This window comes from Girardinichthys multiradiatus, chromosome 13, assembly GCF_021462225.1.
Source record: "Girardinichthys multiradiatus isolate DD_20200921_A chromosome 13, DD_fGirMul_XY1, whole genome shotgun sequence".
Lineage (NCBI taxonomy): Eukaryota > Metazoa > Chordata > Actinopteri > Cyprinodontiformes > Goodeidae > Girardinichthys > Girardinichthys multiradiatus.
In genome coordinates, this window is record NC_061806.1 from 31542086 (window position 1) to 31563983 (window position 21898).

The 21898-nt window shown below is 38.0% G+C and overlaps 1 protein-coding gene and 1 long non-coding RNA gene across 2 annotated transcripts in view; one reads left to right on the forward strand and one right to left on the reverse strand.

Moving 5' to 3' along the window:
* The window catches only part of grin2da (glutamate receptor, ionotropic, N-methyl D-aspartate 2D, a), a 282278-nt gene that overhangs the window by 131575 nt on the left and 128805 nt on the right, over positions 1-21898 (forward strand). Inside the window, exons 2-4 of the mRNA XM_047383963.1 lie at positions 6692-7325; positions 8850-8987; positions 15891-16157. Of these exons, the coding sequence (XP_047239919.1) occupies positions 6861-7325; positions 8850-8987; positions 15891-16157 (870 nt within the window). The 5' untranslated portion in view covers positions 6692-6860. The remainder of the gene's footprint in view (positions 1-6691; positions 7326-8849; positions 8988-15890; positions 16158-21898) is intronic.
* On the reverse strand, positions 8776-16019 carry LOC124879407. The gene is made up of 2 exons (XR_007041029.1): positions 15909-16019; positions 8776-8969 (listed from the first exon to the last, which is right to left on the reverse strand). It is a non-coding gene; the product is annotated as an uncharacterized LOC124879407 (long non-coding RNA).

A 21898-nucleotide genomic window follows, 5' to 3' on the forward strand; every position in this document is an offset into this window, starting at 1 on the left:
AGACTTTCAGAAACAATCAAACAGTGATGATGAATCATTTGAAGCAAAGTGTAAAAGAACATGAGGTTTATTTAACTATTTTCACTGCGCTGTGGATCAGTGGGTTAGAGTACTCATCTGACCATCAGTTGGTTCTAATTTTGATTCCAGTTATTCCCCTTACCATATCACTGTAGGCTCATGGCATGATAGCAAATCCCCAGTTGTCTTCTGATGTCTCATATTCGTATATGAATGTGTGCAAATGGTTGAATGGGACTTATAGAGTGGAATCATGTTGAGTGCAATACACTCACTGACAACTTTATTAATTGCAGCTTTTCACTTGCTTGTTCACACAAAAAGCAAATCATACAATCACATGCAACTAAATGCATTTAGTCATTTCTACATGGACTAGGCGATTTGCCAGATTTTGAAAAATCTGATCTACTGGGATTTTTGCACAGCCAACATGTCTTGTTGATGTCAGAATAAAACAGACAAAATGGTTTGAGATTATATAAAGCAGCAGTACCTCAAATAGCCACTTGTTACAACAAAGAAATGTGGAATACCACCTATGAAAGCATAATATATTGAATATTGAGGCAGATGAGCTACAATGGGCAGAATACAACACCGGGTGCCACTTCAGTTTTTAAGTCGACATGTTGCTGAGGATGCATAGCATGCTGCTTACTGATGACAGACTTATATGTGGCTTTCTTTAATCGCTATAAGCATAATGATTTATGGGGTGAATGGCAAACATTGAAAACCACTAAAGTTACTGCATTTTCAATTAATTAAAGGGGAAATCGTAAAATTAGTATGATTGGAATGGTTGATCTGCCTGTTTTTTCAGTATGTTTCTCAGATCTCTAAAGTCTAGATTTTTTATTTCAAAAAATCTTTACAAATGTAATTATCCCAATGATCTGATAGAAAAAAATATATCTTTATCTTTAACAAGCTAGAAAAGTGTTCCTTTAAACTTTTCACTAAAAGCCAATAAGATTAAAGACATATCATCTTAATGATGTTCTTGAATAAATTAAATACATTTTTACACATTGCAGGATGAGGAAAGATCTTTTTCAAGCATGGCTTCAGCACTGCAGAGTGTAATTTATATTTCAAGAAAAAGCTGTGGAGAGAACTCCTACTCTTCACAGTATTCAAACTGTCTGCAGCACACTTGTTAACTTTAATCAATACACAGAAGATAATCTTGTCCTTTGAAAAGATAACAACATATAAAAGGGGCTAAGATTTTAACAATGCTGTTTAGAAAATGGGTCAGTGCACAGGCAGAGGGACAAAATATTGCATAGACTCAGATAGTGTATAAGAAACAAAGCAACATTTACTGTCTATATTTACATTTGTATTAGCCATAAAAAGGGGTATATAGCAAATAATAGATTTTTCTGAATTTAAGGATGCTAATTGTGTTTTTGTTAAACTTATAGGTCAGCCTGTCTAAAGCTTTAAATGTAATTCCTCAGCAGGACTTAAACAGGTATAGAAATGGTAGTTTGTGTTTTAACTGCAACGTACTCGTACTCGTACTCGTCGTCTTCCGCTTTTCCGGGACCGGGTCGCGGGGGCAGCAGACTCAACAGAGACGCCCAGACGTCCCTCTCTCCAGACACCTCCTCCAGTTCCTCCAGGGGGAGCCCAAGGCGTTCCCAGGCCAGCCGAGAGACATAGTCCCTCCAGCATGTCCTGGGCCGTCCCCTGGGCCTCCTTCTGGTGGGACGTGCCTGGAACACCTCCCAAGGAAGGCGTCCAGGAGGCATCCGGTATAGATGCCCGAGCCACCTCAACTGGATCCTCTCGATGTGGAGGAGCAGCGGCTCTACTCCGAGCCCCTCCCGGATGGCCGAGCTCCTCACCCTATCTCTAAGGGAGTGCCCGGCCACCCTACGGAGGAAGCTCATTTCAGCCGCTTGTATCCGGGATCTCTTTCTTTCGGTCATGACCCAAAGTTCATGGCCATAGGTGAGGGTAGGAACGTAGACCGACCAGTAAATTGAGAGCTTTGCTTTTCGGCTCAGCTCTCTCTTCACCACAACGGAGCGGCACAGCGCCCCCATTACTGTGGCAGCCGCACCGATCCGTCTGTCGATCTCCCGCTCCATTCTTCCCTCACTCGTGAACAAGACCACGAGATACTTAAACTCCTCCACTTGAGGCAGGAACTCCCCTCCAACCTGAAGAGGACAAGCCACCCTTTTCCGGTCGAGTACCATGGCCTCGGACTTGGAGGAGCTGATCCTCATCCCAGCCGCTTCACACTCGGCTGCGAACCGCCACAGCGCATGCTGTAAGTCTTGGCTAGAGGGGTCCAGCCTCCGGTCCATAAAAGTTATGAACAGGACCGTGACAAAGGGCAGCCCTGCCGGAGTCCAACATGCACTGGGAACAGGTCCGACTTAGTGCCGGCAATGCGGACCAAACTCCTGCTCCGCTCGATACAGGGACCGGATGGCCCCTAGAAAAGGGCCCCCGATTCCATACTCCGATTCCTTCTCAAAATATTAGCATATTGTGATAAAGTTCATTATTTTCCATAATGTCACGATGAAAATTTAACATTCATATATTTTAGATTCATTGCACACTAACTGAAATATTTCAGGTATTTTATTGTCTTAATACGGATGATTTTGGCATACAGCTCATGAAAACCCAAAATTCCTATCTCACAAAATTAGCATATTTCATCTGACCAATAAAAGAAAAGTGTTTTTAATACAAAAAATGTCAACCTTCAAATAATCATGTACAGTTATGCACTCAATACTTGGTCGGGAATCCTTTGGAGAAATGACTGCTTCAATGCGGCGTGGCATGGAGGCAATCAGCCTGTGGCACTGCTGAGGTCTTATGGAGGCCCAGGATGCTTCGATAGCGGCCTTTAGCTCATCCAGAGTGTTGGGTCTTGAGTCTCTCAACGTTCTCTTCACAATATCCCACAGATTCTCTATGGGGTTCAGGTCAGGAGAGTTGGCAGGCCAATTGAGCACAGTGATACCATGGTCAGTAAACCATTTACCAGTGGTTTTGGCACTGTGAGCAGGTGCCAGGTCATGCTGAAAAATGAAATCTTCATCTCCATAAAGCTTTTCAGCAGATGGAAGCATGAAGTGCTCCAAAATCTCCTGATAGCTAGCTGCATTGACCCTGCCCTTGATAAAACACAGTGGACCAACACCAGCAGCTGACACGCCACCCCAGACCATCACTGACTGTGGGTACTTGACACTGGACTTCTGGCATTTTGGCATTTCCTTCTCCCCAGTCTTCCTCCAGACTCTGGCACCTTGATTTCTGAATGACATGCAGAATTTGCTTTCATCCGAAAAAAGTACTTTGGACCACTGAGCAACAGTCCAGTGCTGCTTCTCTGTAGCCCAGGTCAGGCGTTTCTGCCACTGTTTCTGGTTCAAAAGTGGCTTGACCTGGGGAATGCGGCACCTGTAGCCCATTTCCTGCACACGCCTGTGCACGGTGGCTCTGGATGTTTCTACTCCAGACTCAGTCCACTGCTTCCGCAGGTCCCCCAAGGTCTGGAATCGGCCCTTCTCCACAATCTTCCTCAGGGTCCGGTCACCTCTTCTCGTTGTGCAGCGTTTTCTGCCACACTTTTTCCTTCCCACAGACTTCCCACTGAGGTGCCTTGATACAGCACTCTGGGAACAGCCTATTCGTTCAGAAATTTCTTTCTGTGTCTTACCCTCTTGCTTGCGGGTGTCAATAGTGGCCTTCTGGACAGCAGTCAGGTCTACAGTCTTACCCATGATTGGGATTTTGAGTGATGAACCAGGCTGGGAGTTTTAAAGGCCTTAGGAATCTTTTGCAGGTGTTTAGAGTTAACTTGTTGATTCAGATGATTAGGTTCATAGCTCGTTTAGAGACCCTTTTAATGATATGCTAATTTTGTGAGATAGGAATTTTGGGTTTTCATGAGCTGTATGCCAAAATCATCCGTATTAATACAATAAAAGACCTTAAATATTTCAGTTAGTGTGCAATGAATCTAAAATATATGAATGTTAAATTTTCATCATGACATTATGGAAAATAATGAACTTTATCACAATATGCTAATATTTTGAGAAGGACCTGTATTTTGCATGGGAATAATTTTTTTTAAACATGAATCCTACCAAACAGATAATCATAAGAGTTTGTTTGAAAATAACAGCAACTTTAAACTATACAAAAAGTGTCAAATCAGCATGTAAAATAGCTAATTAAATGCTCAAAGTTTTCAGTATTGTTCCAGTCACAGTTCAGATGTTTTTCACACTAATCTTCTACTTTGAGAAGTGGTCCAGCAATGTTTTTGCAAGATCCAAGAGAGCCTGGTTGAGCAATCAGAACCCCTTAAATACATATATGTAAACATTATGACATGAACCTGTTTAAACAGTTTGTATAACTTTAATCTGGTGACAGCATCCTCAAGGTTTAGCAATACAAGAAATTCATAAAGGTCCTGCAGCTTATCTCTTTTTTGTTAGTCCATTATGTAACTGAAAATAAAATGTATTGAATATGCACTGCAGGATACCATAATTACTAAAGAGCTTTGACTGATTATGCTCTCAGAAATATTAGTGTTTAACAGCACTTTCGAAATGTGCAGGATATTTTTAAATTACAACTATGTATAAAATGATTGCATGCATTTGTTGGTGATGCTGTCTGGGTCGGGCTGAATGTGTCATAGTCATATTGTCCGTACAAGGGGTATGACATATTTTCTTTGTATGTTGCATTTCTTTGATATTTAAAGAGTCCTTAAAATAAAGCACACCAAAAGGACCATCAGAGTTAACATATCTCTGACCAATTATAAATTAACATAAAGAGATCAACTGATTCAAATTCTGCTGACTATTATGATCTTAGATTGTTGTAATGCTTTGACCTGCAGATTCCAATTTTAACTGATTCCAATTTCTCTTTCAAATGTTATTGTATATAAAAACATAATCATTATTGATTTAACATTTCAGTCTGAATTAGCATCTCATATAAATGATGAGTGCAGCCAGCACCACTTTTATTTCTAAAGTCGAATTCTGCATGTTCATATTTTTGAGAGATTCTTACCTCATATTACCAAAAGGTTGTCAGCATTTCCAAAGTTTCCATGTGCCATGAGATGTTTTAGAAAATGGTTTTTAAATACCGGTACTTTTCCTGACTTCATGTTAAAACATTTCACTGATTGGTAAACAATAGTAAGTTAAATAGCTTTGAGACGTCTTACATGTAACTCTGCAAAACCTTGGTCACCAAGTGCTTGCTGGTAGTACTTACATATACTACATGAGTTTGTCACTGTTTGGTCACCTGTCAAGAGTGATGAACCTGAACATCATCCAGTTTTGGCCAACAGATTTATCTGTACATTTTTAGAAATGTATAATTTTATTTGCAACCGTCGGTATACGGCAAAGACCTGAAGGTTTGGCTGCTCTATCACCACACTGGGAACTCCTTGGAGTGGCACCCACAAATAAACAAGTTCAGAGCTATGATTAGACCAAATTTCAAGTTAACCTGATCAACTCTGCTTTACTTCATTCAATTTGGAATAAACAGCAGAAACAATATTGAAGCAGTAGTTTATGATTTTGTAGTTGTCTGTTGGAGGAACTTTGTTCGAGCACTGCTCTGTTTGTTATTTTATTTTCTCTGAGCGTTTGAACCCTGTTGGAACATTTGAACTTTGGTCATTACTCTTAATAGCAACAAACGGTCTCTCTTGGCCAGGAATCCTTATACTGAGGAGAATGCAGGTCTTTGAAGTTTCATTGTAAATGCAGTGCTTGTTTTTGTCTCTGTTCTTTATATTAAACATACCTGGCATCTTCTTTTCCTCTATTACTTGCATACATTTTGAAGTTCATGCTATGTCACTGTTTTGTTTTTCCTTAAAAAAAATATTGCTCTGCTGTCTAAGTGCGACTGAATCTACACTCTGTTCTTCTTATTCCTTCTTCTTGAACTTGCTGTTTATCTGCTATACCATTCTTGCCTGTAGGTCCTCCTCTGTTTCTCTGCTCTGTGTCTACAGTGTTTATTGTCATTGTTCCTCTGAAACCATCCTCACGCTGACATAATGCAGCACATACTCGGTTTGTGCTGCATTGAGGCAAAATAAATCGCTTTGAAAGTTTTTTTGGAGGTTTTCGTTGTGAGTAAACAGGCTGATGCACTTGCTCCACCGTTTTCACCTTTGCAGACTAAGATTTGCCCGTTAAAGATAACAAATTTGATCAAATTGTTTTTAAGATTCTAGTTTCTTTTTTTTTTATATACAAAACCAGTTTAAATAAATCCTATCCAAAAGTATATTTAACCTAAACTGAATTACCAATAACCTTTTTTCCGTATGACACACCAGGCTAATGCTTTACATTTCCTTAGTGTATATAAATTACCCAAAATATCGTCATTTTGATTTAGAATGACACACAAATAAATAAGCATCACATATATACCTTGTTTGCTGAAGTGTAACTGTTTCATAACACCCACATAAATCAATTGTTCCATTAGACATAGCCCAGGAATCCATACATTTCTATAAGTGGCAATTAGAAACTCATTTTGTGGTTCAAGAAGATAATTAGCAGGCAAAGAGTAACAATTTTTAATCATTCTCCTGTCTTTCTTTCTTCTGCAGGGTCTCCTCTCCACATCAGGTGAAGCATTATAGGCTGCCAGGCTCCCACCACCATTACCTTCCCTCCTCCTCAAGAGGTGTTTATCCATCACACAGAATCCCTCCACCCCACCTCGCCTCACCTGGCAAAACCCCATCAGACAACCACCACTGGCCCTCCCTTTACCCCATGGTGGCCCCAAGGCCTACCCTCTCACTGCTACTGGCTATCCTGGCCTGCACGGGGCCCGCACGCCCCTCGCCCCCCCTGCTGCTCCGGCCCCGGGAGAGAGAGAGGGACTCGGGTGGCATCAACATAGCCGTAGTCCACTCTGGCTCCTCCCTGCTCCCAGAGACGGCGGTGGTGGGAGGCGCGGTGGTTGGCGAGCCGGGTCTTGGGTCCGGTCTGGGAAACGGTCCGGGAGGAGGGGGCGGTGGAGGAGGAAGGGGGGTGACGGATATAGCTTCGCTGGCAGGAGTGGCTGCCATGGCCTCTTTGTCCTCCTCAACATACCTGTCGCTGGCAGCACTTTCCACAGAGACAGTTATGACACCATCGGGTCAAGCGAATGTCATCTACCTGGCAGTGAATGAGAGCAGTCCAGGCACATTGCTGCTGCAGCTGTGTGAGCTGCTGGCTACCACACCCTTACAGGTAGCCAGAATACTCAAGCCAATACAGTTTTTTACCTTATATTACTTTTGTGTTTTTATAAATATGCATTCTGAGTTTGTCATATCACTGATAAAATATTTTACGCATTCAGCCAAAGCATATTTTAAGAATCCAGAAGCCAAGAATGTAAGATGAGGTTCTTGGAGTCACGGCAGTTGAACTGCCTGAACCAGTTTTACCATGCAACGGATGTAAAATAACAATGGTAGTCTTTAAACTATAAATATTTTTAGTTGCTTTGAAGCTGTCAAATAAATACTAAAGCATTAAATGTAAACAAATAACGGACAAAATATTTTTTTTTGTGAATACTGCAATATTATGACTGTATATGAAAGTATAATGTGATTTTGAAAGTAAATCCTAGCCAACACTGGCTTGATGTGGCTGACACACTAATGTTTCCTTTATTTTTTTAAGCTGTTTTTCCACTAAAGATAAAAAGCTTGCTATATGAACAGTTAAATGCCAGAGAACCAAGCTATATTTAGCTGACCTAAAAATGTGTCAACGGTTTTTGTCCACTGTCATTTGAGTGAGCTGCTTTATATCAGGGAGTAAGGATAAGTATGAAGCTTGTACATGAACCTAATCAACCACTGACTGATGAAGAATCCTACAAGCCAGTGAGAGGCAGAAACAAGCAGGTTATGTCTTTGAATACTGTACAGTTCAGTTTATTTATTTGACATGATAAAAAGTTTAGTAATTTGAATGCTTTGCAAAGCCTGATTGAATTACCATCATCAAATCCATTAATTATACCAGGTATCAGAGGTTGTTTGATAAAAAATGCAAGAATGTCTAAAAAAAATCCATGCAAAGCCAATTGAACCCTGGAACATGACAGTGACCCAAAACATACCAGTATAAGGACTGGCTACGAATTTAAAAATGAAAGGTCCTGCAATGAGACAAAGTCCTCACCTTTCTGCAGAGTGACTTAAAACAGGCTGTGCAAGTAAGAAACCCCTCAAACATCTTAGAGCGGAAGGTGATTATTGTGGCAACTTACCTCAGAGCGATGCCAGCGACTGATAGATGGCTACAAGAAGTGACTCAATTAAGTTATTTTAGCCAAATGGGGTAACACTAGCTATTACAGGGTAGGGTGTTATAACTTTGACCAGATTAATTTTAGTGTTTTCCTGTAATTAAGTTACTTTATTTCTAGAGATAAATAAAAATGATTAGACATCAATCATTACTGTCTTTACTGGTTCCCATCTACTCCCTACTCTATTAGCTTTCATCAGCAGAAAGCTTTACCTTTAAAAGCCTTTATCATTCATTTTATCACTGCAGTCTCTTAAAGTCTGTGGTAAGATTCAGTACTTTCTGTTCTTCAGATATTTGTTTGCCCATTATTAAATAATCTTCTGCATATTAAGTTACTAATTTGTTTGTTAGGAAAAAATTCACAATTTTATTTTGCTAAATTTCTCTTTTATAATTACTTTTTATCTTTATATGATATTTGACCCAATGCAACCTTTGTTGCAGGGTTTGGTGTTTGAGGAGGAGAGACCTCCACCGCCGAACCGTGCCCCTCTGGCTCCGATGCTTGAGTTTGTCTCCGCACAGACTGGGGTTCCTGTTGTTGCTGTCGGCGGAGGAGCCAGTCTAGGACGAGAGCCACAGGTGAAAATGAATTACTTGTCATTTCATTATCATCAGCACTCATTCTTTGATCTAAACCAAAGAAAGGACTGTCTGTGAAACACAAGGTGGAACGTTAAAAGATCGCTTATCGCTTAAAATTTGTAGTCTGTATGTGAATGAGATATTTGATGTAGAGAAAATCTACAGTAATTTTAATAAGACTGTTCCACCCTCAAACACTTAAGTGATAAAACGATTGAACAATTAGAAAACATTCAGATGAATAGCATCCTATTTTCCCCTTTCTACTGAAGTGCTCTTGGTAAAGCAGAATTAGGTCTTTGCCAGCATAGTCCAGAAACATACACATTATTCAGTTTGAAGAACCAGGAACAATCAAACCAGCAAAAACCTTATCAAGTTTTAAAAGAGGATGAGGTATGTCATATAATCTGCAACCTTTACCTGGGTGTAAAAGTGGGGCAAATGAGGCTGTTGCTGCCCTTGTATTTCTGCTGTTAAGTACTGCATTGAGCAGCATTAACAACTTAATAGATGGGCCTGTTTTATTTTTGCCAAGCATCAACACCTGGCAAAATGGTTTTAACAAAACCAACTAATCAGACTGCTAGAAATTTAAATATTTAACCAGTCAGTCAGTCATTTTCTACTGCTTATTTCATAGTGGGTCACGGGAGAGCTGGTGCCTTTCTCCAGCAGTTTAACCACATTCTGAATAAAAAAATATCAGATAATTTAAGCCATTTTAAGTAAGTCTAAAAAATCAGATTGCTATATTAACAAAAGTACGATACATTTTGACATTGAAACCCAAAATGTTTTTCCCTGAACTTATCTTCCTGGAATTTTAATTTAGCCTGGTAACACTTTGGAGTTGTTTCCCCTTACAGGCAACAAAGCATGATAATTTTTGTAAAATACATCCGTAAATGCTAACTGGTTTCTCCTTCCCCTGCAGGAGTGTTGACTCAGGACTCACTTATACTAAGAAGTATGGGCATGAGACTCCCACTACAAACATTAAAGGCCTTGATTTTCACCAATAAAACTGTAACTGATTACTCTGACCCAGCGAATGCACTTTAACTTTATAACTCATATAGAGTCACTTTAAACTCCATGGAGAGGATTTTGTAGAGACTGACTTCCATGTTCTATCGCTTTTGAGAGACAGCTGCGTTTGGAATTAAAACCCCGTGTTCTAACTTTAAAAATGTACACTATTTTTACACTGTGAAACTGGACTGTAATCCCTTCAAAGTCAGATAAAATTTGTAACATCTATAGATATTTTATAAATGAAGCTTAAATCATGTTTTCCAAAAAGAGCCTAAACCACGCACATTTGCAACAACAGCATTTCTGTTAAGGAAATCTGTTAAGGATCCACGGGGCCTTTGTTTTTTGCCTCGAAACAGTGGTTTAGAATCTGAAAATATTACTCTTGATAAAAAATGTAAAAAGGAACTTTCCCCATAGATAGCTGTTAGGTGACACTAATGATTTGAAATCTGTTAAAGACAAAGTTAACAAAAACTACAAGGTTTGGGCTATCTCAAACTTCTTTGACAAAACTAACAATGCAAAAACTCAACCAGTTTGAAATGTTTAGTGCTCTCCCCCGACAATACTCCATCTAAAGGTCTCTGGTAGATAAAAAGTACTACCTACCTACCACAACCCTTTTACTGTAAATATCTGTTATTACCATGGTAAATGCAGTGGAAACACAAGAAAACTTTTGTGGCTCTTGAAAAATGTTCTAGTTGTGGAATTGTACCCATATAGAAACAACAAAACTACTTCTTTTGACCTTTTATTTTATAGTAAACTTGTTGCACTTGATGGACTGAGCTTCTTTTCACCGTGTTTTAGATTCTGCAAAGCTTGAGCCAAAGAACCTTAGTGATTATTTTAATTCTGTCACTCTGTTCTTTCTTCCTGAGATTTGTGTTCAGTTGTATAAGTTAAATTTTGCATCCATAATCCCTATTTTCTGTTAGAAATTATTTACTCACATTTTAAAGGTAGAAAATTGGATGTCTATGGTTAATTTTTTTTTTCTTTACGCTGTGTAGACAAAATAAATCTAATTTCATTGCTTTTACTATGCAGTTTTTCCTGAAGCATTGAGAAAACATTTATTGAGTATGTTTGATTTTCCTACCATACTTTACACTCTCAGGCTCAGTCATCTACATGGTTACATGGTTCTAACATGAATGGTGCACTTCATATTTTATTTCACAAAAATGTATCTTCTTCTGATTACCTCAAAGAGATACTTTGAGTTATTTAGAAACTAATTTATATTATTCAGAGAGTTAAACATTAGATACTACAGATTATCTGCTAATAGAAATCTGGTTGCTATCAAAAAATCATTCCACCTGTCTGGATAACTCTTGCCTAATATTATGTTTTTCAGTCCCAGTTCTGATCATGGATGTTTTGACCATAAAACAGTATGAAAATGAGCACCTGGAGAAATATATGGCCGTCAAGAGTTAACATTAAGTTTCCTGTTTACTATTTGATGGGAGCAGACGCATCATGGTTGCATTAAAAATACCTTTGGCTATGACAGCTCTGAAAACGAGTGGCACTGAACCAGAACATTACAAATGGTGAAATCAAAACCAAGAAGCTCAAAGCTGCACTGACTTAGTTACAAAGATTGACTCAGTGAGACCCTTTATGCTGAGGTAGCTTATTATAAAGGTTTTCATTACACAATCACACTGTTTGCTCCTTGCAAAAATGCACATATCAGCTTTAGAGATGACAAATTCCTGAGGCCTTTATGGAAATTAAATTGTCTGAAAAAGGCTCTGTTTCTTTCTTCTGACAGCAGAAATTGAAGCACTGTGAACGATCTCTAATTTATCTAAGATTAACATCTACTATGTCAACTTATTTTACAAGACATACTGCTTTGATCTTATCAGGAATATGTTATGGAGAAGAGGCACATTGCTATATTTCGCTCAGGATGGGTATAATTATGTTACTGCTTTTTGCTTCTCAGCATCAAAACTGCCAAGTACAGAAGGAAGTCTCCCACCATATGAGTATTCATGATATTCAGCCTATTTTGACAATTTTGTTTTTGTATAATAAATTAACACCATTGTTTATGAATTCATTTCTGACATGTTGAGGACAGTCTAAAGTCAGGAATCCAATGGATATATCCACATCTGAAATTACAATGCTTGCTAAATATAAACTAACTGAATATTAAGGAAATCTGTGTGGATTTTCTGTGTAACATTTAGTTGAGGTGCATAAATAAGAAAGCAGTTGACAGGTGTGATTATTCAGTAAGTGGTCCAGATCATTTTAAAAAGACCACCTTGACAGCATGATGGGGTTATAATTTTTTCATGGCTTGGCTGCAGTTACAGGTAAAACAATACACCTGGCACCAAACCAACACTATCTTTATCCATTGATAAAACAGGTTTGTTTACAGCAGGAGGTGAAGAAGTGGTACAAGAGCTACATGTACTTCTAGAGTTCTTGCAGTGAAGTCTGTAAAGCCTCGGTTTTCACATTTTACAAACTCAACAATTGAATACAGGCACTTGGTTATGTCATTGATCTTTAACATTTTGCAACATGACCAAAAAAAATCCTTTGGTTGAATATTTTTGTATTAACTCTTTAACAGATTTTTTTTTTTTTTTGGCTGACAAGAACACAAACATGGTCAATGATTCAAGTAGGGGCTGGCCATTTCACCCTTTTCATACTTGAATTTTTTGTTGCTTCATACTCGGCTTTTTCAGGTGCGAAATGGAGCTGCTTGCAGACATAGAATGTTTTGTGCTAGTAAAGCTTGCTCCTCACCTTGACGAAGTTTTGTACCTGTTTTGACAATCAGTGAAGTAAAATAATAATCTATACTCATTGTCTACTGTAACCAAATTTGATTATATGTCTTTAATTCTGTATCCTTATTGCACAGACTACCTGTCCATTTTAGTCTCTCTCTAAGCTTTTCCGTGTGCCACTCAGATCAGTTACCCGCTCCATATAAATACTGTAATAACAAGACCGTAAAAAAGAGTTGCTCCTCACTTTTTGGGTGTTTCAAAATCCAAGTAACTAATTTCTTGGCTGGAGTCAATAAATACTTGTCATCCAGACTTTTTTTGTTACCACAAAGCTAAATGAGTAGCTTGTTCTAGGAGTTCCAGCAGGGCAAAAGTCCAGACTAAACCCAAAACTAAATTTAAGTTGTGGAATAATTCTTCAGGTTCTGTCTGCATTTAGGGTCATTACAAAAGGCATTTCACAAGAGAAGACTGTTTCTGCCAAAGGACCATTCGGACATTTATGAACCTGAAAACTTGTGTTTCAGTATAAAATATAGTTGCATACAAAAAAGTTTGCAACTTGAAATACATTGACCATATGTAAAGTGCTTAAATTTGCATTGGAAGATATATAACATCTTTGCAGAAACAGGAGTTTCTAAAATCTTTTGAAATTTCTTGTGATGTAAGTAAAAAAAAAACAAAAAACAAAAGAAACCTCGAAAAAGCATTTGCAGTTCCAGGTTGAAACGAAGCAGAGCTTCCACCTTACAGCATGTTAACCTCTACAGCAGTGCTGAGAAGCCTGCTGCATGCACTATGGAGGCATTTAGCTCATATTCTCTGGCTTTTACTTCGTCTCACGATGTGGACATTTTTTGCAAATAACTTAAACTCTCAATAGTCATATCTACTTCAGTAAATAAAAGATTAAATATACGTCAGATGAGCAATTGAGAATCAGACAAACACTTTACATTAGTGTGCTTTAAAATAATGCATTCTGTTTCAGCTACCAAAAATAATGAAATCTTAGCTGAACTGGCGAGATCACATAACAAGCTCCCCTGGACAATTGACACAGACAAAAGGACGACAAAAACTCAGAAGCAAAACATGAAACAAAAGATCCATCTCTGAATCATGCTTTTCTACATTATCTGTTGAACACAGATTAAAGCTATATATATATATATATAAAAAAAAATACTAATCTATTAGAAGTTGTGAATAAAAGTTATTTCATTTTCAACCAACAAATAAAAAATAACAGCTCCTCTTGCTCCAGTTTCCTATTTTCAGCAAAACCAATGTTTTTTTCTTTAAAAAAATAGATAGAAGTAGATAACAATATCCTTTTACTTTGACATTACAAAGATAATTTGGCTGTTAGATAATTTACAGTGCCTTGCAAAAGTATTCACTTCCTTTTTTTTTTATTGTTACCTTCCAACTATAAAGTTCAATTCATTCCATTTTGGTTTTCTATTATAGATAACTGGAAGCAGTGCAATAAAAGTGAAATTGAATAAAAATATTTTTTCAGATAAACAACTAAAAGTGTAGTATACATTCGCATTCAGCCTATTTTGTTTACCCATCTTTTTAGAGCTCCAAATCCTTTGCGGTGTGTCTCTACCAGCTTAGCATCATACAGACTGAATATTTTCTGCAAAATTGTTCAAGCTCAGTGATATTATATGGGGAGGGTCTGTGAAGAACTTCCAACTCTTGCTAAAGATTAGGAATTGGATGTTGGTCTGGAATTTGAGTAGACCAGTTGAAAACATGAATAAGTGTTGACCTAAACCATTTGATGGTGTGTTTGTGGTCATCATTATCCTGCTGGAAATTGGACCTCCGCCACAGTCTGATTTCTTCTGTACCCTTCAATGATTTTTTTCCAGGATTGCCCAGTATTCTTTAAAATTATTCAAATCTTTTGCAGATTTAGGTCTAAAAAATCTTAAAATTTTATCAAAATGGTTCTCGCAACTAGAAGAAATAAAAACTTTTTGGAATAGCATAGCCGTCCAGAGTTTGTTTTTTGAAGCAAATAAAGAATCTATCAACCTTTTGGCATTACCTTTTCTAAAATGGTGTCTTGGGACGTAAAATTAGTCATTCATTGTTTCTTGTAAGTTCTCAAGGGTGCTAAAATGTTTATTTTAGCTCCATGTTCCAAATAAACTTCTAAACTTTATTAATGATTCAGTCTTCAGCTGCAGTGCTCACTCCAAGCAAGTTTCCTATACAGCCCTCTTTGGGCCATGTTATGGAAAGGAGACACTGGGCATACACTGGGAATTGGTTTGCTAGTTTGATATCTGACTAAATTCAGAGCAGCATAGCTAGAGGTGAGCCCTGATGGCAAGGACGATGGAATGTTATTCCCTAGCGTTTTTCCCTTTGATCGTCCACATGTGCACACAGATGTAGAACCCTGATTACTAATTTACAGATATTCCTTTGACTCCTGGAAAAAAACGGTAATTCATACAGTATTTGAAAGCGCAATGCTTGCAAAAAACAGGTTTTCTCTTCCTGTCTAAACTTACATTGAGTCAAACCATCAGTAAAAATACATTTTGCTATTTTAAAACTTTGCTCATGTTTTGACAAAAATACAGTGGCAGATAAGCCAATAGAAATGCATTACTTTTTCACACTGTGAGCTGCTCCTCTACTCATATTAAATGTGACTGCAGCTGCAGAGAGGAAGGGCATCACTGTTTCTTTCACTCATGCTGAAAGCTTTTATTTAAAAGCCAAGGCCAGATTTGACAGACTCTGTCATTCCTCTGAGTCTAACCCTCTTAGAAAAACTTAAACCAGTCAGACACAAAGTAGAGAGTTGAAATTAATGAGAGCAATGTGATGTTGCTTGCAAATCCACTGTATAAATATGCTTAATCTTATACAACACATGTTTTGTATGGCTCACTGGCACACAATATTATTTTTCAGTTTACATAGAGTACCTTGGGTTCCAGGGCAAGTAATACTGATATTTTATAAACTGTGCATTTACAATTGAAATTGATCAATTCTATTTTTAGATTTCAACTTTACTTCATAAATTCATTCTCTCTGCTAACAGGAAAGTGGCTCAATCTACCTTCAGTTCACTTGCTCCACAATGCTCCAACTTGAGGTGATTTTCGAAGTGCTTGAAGAATATGACTGGACGGCATTCTCTGTTGTTACCACCCGTCACCATGGCTACGAGGACTTCCTGGCCATGGTTGAGGGCATGACAGATGGCTCATTCATTGGCTGGGAAAGAAAGAGTGTGGTGGTTCTTAATGTGACAGACGACCCGGGTGGGGCTCGCACCAAGCGACTGCTCAAAGACAATGAAGCTCAGGTGAGTGGTTGGAAACACAAATGTTAGTTTTGATTCCTGCTGTCTATGTAAGTTCAAATGTAAAATAGTTAATCTCAGCTCATATTGGCTGCACACAGTAGGGTTTCAGCAACACCTGCCACTCATGTGAATGTACCTAAAAGCTTCTGAAAAGAAAATGTGTAAAAAGAAAAATATCTTTCGTTTAAATCTAAAGATAAAATACATATCTTGTGCTCGGTATTAAAACGTCACTATCCTTCTCATCTAGAACAATTTTTCCTAACATATTTTTTTCTCTTTAAGCCCCCTTTTTCCACCAAAGAAAACTCACTCCTTTCCCTGTTCTTGAGCTTACATGCATTCTTGTGCATCATAAACATTTGCGCATTCACATATACACATGTACAAATGGGCAAATTCATAATCAATGCAGGCCCAAAAAGAAAACCTTGGAAATTTGCCTTTACATTATTATTAAAATAGCAAAGATCTTTTATTTTCCAAACTGCCACCTTGATCATTCGTACCTCTGTCTACTGTTGTCGGGTATGTACCAGCTCTAACAGGCTTGTTTTAAATTGACAATGACATGGATATGGTAGGCAGTGACAATCAACCTGAAATCAATCAGTCTTAGCTAATCATTTTGTCCTTGAACAATCCAAAATGTTGCTATCATCCTTCTTAAACGTTCATTTCGAATAAGACTGAAAATCGGTCAGTTTATCCAACCTCAATTTTACATATAGGCATATTACTGCTGCACTCCACGTGAGACTCAATGTAAATGTCAGTAAAAAAGAATTTCCTAATCAACTGATTAATTTCCCAAACCATGATGTAAATCTAAGTAGGGACCTGTCAAGGCTGTTCCTTGCCTCTTATTCATCTAACTCTAATGGATAGATGTTGCAAACTTGTGTGCTCAGCTTTGTTCCCTGCCAGTTATTTCACAAATGAAGCTTAGAACTTGTTATTCCAGTTTATACAAATTGCTTGACTTAGGATGCTGCATCTGCATGTTAGATTTAGTACAAATCTTGATTTCAACTATGCAGCTCCATTTATAAATGCACCTAAACCAGTTATCACAAGTTACTTATATTGATTACATGATTTACATAATTCTAATTTTACAAACACACTTAGGATAATTTATAACACTGAAGTGCAACTGTGATTTTTAGAGCTCTGTGCTAAACTATGCATTTAACGTCTCTTTTAAAGAAACATATTGCTGTTTGTCGCCATGCACCACTGATGGCATAGCTTCTGTCTATGGACTTATACTGTAGGCCTAATAATTATTGTAACATTTCTTAGGGCTTTTTTGAAGGTGCAGTATTATAAGAATTTGCCTTTAAATTTAAAATAATTTATGTTCTACAGCTTTGTTTGTTTAGCTGTCCAAAAAGTGAAACCTATAATTTGGTGCCAGAATGTACAGCAATTCCTGCCCAAAGACTTTGTATAGATTATAGGATGTCATAGAAAGAGACTAATGTTTAGCAAAAAATATCAGGTTAAACCCTACTCATGAGGTGATGGCAGTAAAGGTGGAATAAACATGTTACCTTACCTTTGTGTTATTTATGGCAGGAAGAGAGGAATGAAGAATCCAACTTTCCCCACCCTTCTTCCTACTTGTACTTTCTAATGTTACCTGAGAAAATCTCTCTCTTCTATGTTTTAACATTTCTATTTATATTCAGTTTTTGCTCTCGTTTCTGGCTGATGGAACAGCAAATGACCTTTTTCAAAATAGGTCTTTGAACAAAGGTAAGGAAAGAAAACAGGGGCAGCTGGAGCAAAAGGAGAACATTATGTTATTTATTGAAAGAGAAGTCGCATGTTTAACGGAGGACATGAATTGGGTTTTGATATGTTTGATTCTTTTTTGACAACAATGGAAGAAAATTTTTATAATTTCTCAGTCATATGATATTCCTTTAAAAAATGTACCTTACATTCCTTTATTTCTTTTGTAATTGTCACAATATTCAGAATTGGGAACTAAAGAGTCAAAGTGAGAAATGTATATAGCAGTAGGTGACATTGTTCTAAATACCTGCCTAAACAAATGTTGTGGCCGCTAAGTTTTTTTTCTGCTTCCCACCCAGACGCCCACTTCCCAAATAACAATAAAAAAAAATTAAAAAAAATGGACCATGATGGATGGGTTTTGCTTTGGAATTTCTCCAAAAATGTCTTTTTTGCTTCTCTCACCTCTTGTGCCCTCAGGGGTTTGTCTTCCTGTTCCATGCATCAGCATCATCAATTTAAATTTTATATTTTTAACAACAGTATGAATGTGCATGTCGTTTAAACAATTTTCAGTTTTCCTTGCTTTACCTTAAAAGTTTGTAAGCTGCCTTAGTTGGTCGATTCTATGATATACAAAATATTATGTAATCTTCCTATTATATGTTGAAACTGTTCTAAAATCTTAGCTCTTCTCAGAGTATGTGCAGATATGTGAAAGCAGTTTATTGAGTAAATAGGTACAGTGTCATTGGTCAGTGGTATTATGGGATTGATATTGCAGACCTACTCCAAAATTGTAAAATGGTGGTATATTTCCCAAATGATTCTGGGGTTAGTATGCTGGGTCCTTAGTCACCTGTCTCTGATTGTACAAAAAAAAATAAAAGTATGTGTCAACATGTAAAAGCTTTTTTACAATGTGAATTAAATGCATAATACCACAAAGTGTTATGAAAAATAACACCCAGTCCAGACCTATGCATTTAAACTGGTTACTCCTGTCGTTTGCTTAAGATGCAAAATGTCACCCCTATCAAGCAACAAACCTGTGCTGTTTTAAAGGAGAGAATGAGATAACAATAGCTTTAGGCCATTCCTGGGGAAATTCCTGAAGCTGTTTGTGTTAAATGCTGATGCTAAATTTGTGTAAACGAGAGTTTGCTGTTCTGTCTTATGCTCAAGCTGCATGCACAGTTGTCAGTGTGCTTCCACATTGTCAGCATCTCTCAATAGAAAATAAACAAACCCTTTTCCAGTTAAATCATTACTGCTTTGTGCAAGTCAGTATCAGCTGGTTTAATGTTACATGATGGACTGTAAAAAGGTTTCTCTATATCAAAATATTGCACAGGTTACAGGTTCATGTTCCAGTGAGCACCATTAAAACCATAATCCGGAACATATAAGAACATCATTTCATCATAAACCTTTCATGACCAGGTGCCCTTCCTAAGACTTCTGACAGAGGAGACAAAATAATCATGAAACGAGTGCTCTAAGAGCCAAGGACAACTCACAAAGAGCCTCACAGAAAGACCTAGGTACAAAGGCCTCTATTCACCACTACTGTACTAGACTCTACTGCTAAAGAAAAAGTATGAGTGTTGTTTAAAGTTTGTTTGGAAAATCTAATGAGATACTTGGATAATGTGGTGTCTTTAGATGAGGGCAAAGCTTAACTGTTTTGATGTCATTGCTTACACCATGTTGAAGGAAGATTAGTTCTGCACATTACCCCAAAAACACCATACCAAAAGTTAAGTTGGTAGGTGGCAACATCATGGTATGGGCAGTTTTTCACCATATGGTACTGACAGACTTTATATAACTGAAGAAGGGTGAATAGAAAACTAAGACATTCTTGCAAAGAATATGGTGATGAAACAAGTGTCGATTTCCAGGCAAGACAATAATCCTAAACACACAGCCAAGGAAACTGTTAATGGGTTTTCGAGGAAGAAATATTAACCTCGAATACGGAAGTTCACCTAGGGTTTCAAGAGACTGAACTGTCAGCAAGCAATGAGGTGTCACACAAAAGCCAGCCACAACCCAAATTTGAATACTCTTTAAACATACACATCTGCATTCATAACAATGTCTCACGTGCAAACTCAAACTATATGGGGGGATGGGCTAGGGGCGGAAGATAAAGTGTGTTCCTCTTATCTTCCTGTCCCGGCGCCTGTTCTGGTCCAGCAGTGACGGGAGATGTGAAGATGGCCCAGGGGTCTCTGGTGATGTCATGGGGGGCCAACTGGGGGCTGCGCCCCTTGGTGTGGTATTGTTTGTGTGGGTCCTTGAACCACATCACAGAGGGGTGGGCTACCATCAGATGGGCTCCCATCAGGTGGCCTTCACCTTATAGCCTGATCAGGTTGCATGGTAATGTGATCTCTCTACCTTGGTCCGTCCTTGGTGAGCTGGTGCCTGCCCAGCGTGGGGGCTCTTTGATCAACCAGGATGCCCTGGGCCATCAGGCACACCATGGCCTGCACAGCAGGAGATGTGGCGGTTTGGCTGGGTCTAGCTGACTCGGTGGCCTATGTCTCACCCTGTGCCTATTTTGCCTTGGGGCTGGTGCTCTTGTGCTTCACTGACACCCTACATTGGTAAGATATAGCTTCCATGTTCCTTACAGTTAATGGGTGGGCATCTTTGACTGAGAAATGCACATTTGATGAGAATTTATCTTTAAGAAAGCATTTCTTTTTCAAGAAAAAGTCTGATTTCCAAACCAGAATCCAACATTTTGGCTGTATTAATAAGACCTATTACTGCTTTTCTGACAGGACTTTGTGTTGCCTTAATCTGACAAACACATATGATGTCATATTAGGTTTTACGACAAAGGTTCTGGTTCTTTATGTTTAAAGATATCCAAGCAACATATTTTTACAGATTTCTTTCTGTTCTGTTCCATTTTTTTTTTATTCATTTTAAATTAATGTGCTGCTCATAAGAATTTTGCAATAACATTAAATTGATTCTCATTTTTTTATTCTGAACTGGGTAGTTTGTTCATATTAAATCTGCTCTGTGAATTATTTAGGTTCAATGCGGAATAAACAGGGCTCCTTTAGAAGCTCCTCACAAAGAAAGTATTGAATTGCATTCACAAATACACTCTGTAACCCACTCAGTGCCAGGATAATTTATTTAATTTGGTTCTTCTGCTCTGATATGACAATAAAACGATTTGTTTTCTGCTGAGACTTTGTTACTGTTCTTCAATCAGTGTGTCACGTTTTTAGTGCTTTTTTTAGACCTGCTTCTTTTATTACACATTAATATCTCCTAGAATGTTACAAAATGGGATGTGAACACTATTTATCAGGTCCACCTTAAATTAGAGTTAACTTTTGTTGGTCCACCCAAAAAATCCCCTGCCCCTAAAATGTATAAACAGGCCTTACCTCTGAAAATCCCTGCTAATTTGAAATTATTGATGTTATGTGGTATATGCATAATCTTGAAGCACTCAGGAGGGTGCAGTGCTGCATGGGCCATTTATTTTACTTCAAAGCCTGTCGTTGCTAATTAGCATACGGCAGGCATTGCATGACGATTTGTATCTCAGTGCTGTGACTGGTAAGCAAGCCAACAGTCATGCTGGTTTACCCCTGCATGCCTCACTTAAGGTTATCATTACAGACCTGAAAATTAACGACGAAGCAAATATTGTAGGAAGAAACCAGCTGCGGAATGCTTTTTTAACTTTGATTTGAATGCTTAGAAGTTGAGTTCTAACCATATTCTGATGTTATTCAAGTAACACATCCTGAAAGCGTCATAAGTGTTTATGAGCAAGTTGTCTGGACTAATGTATGCAATAATATTTTGGACAGTTTGTTTTCTCATTGTGTTTTTGTGTAATGGAATCAATTGAGTGGTAATAGTAGAATTTGACAACAGGTTAAGCAAACCAGGCAACATAAGTGCTGGCTGCATGATTAATTAAATATGACAGGTGTACTGATTGAAGATCAACAACA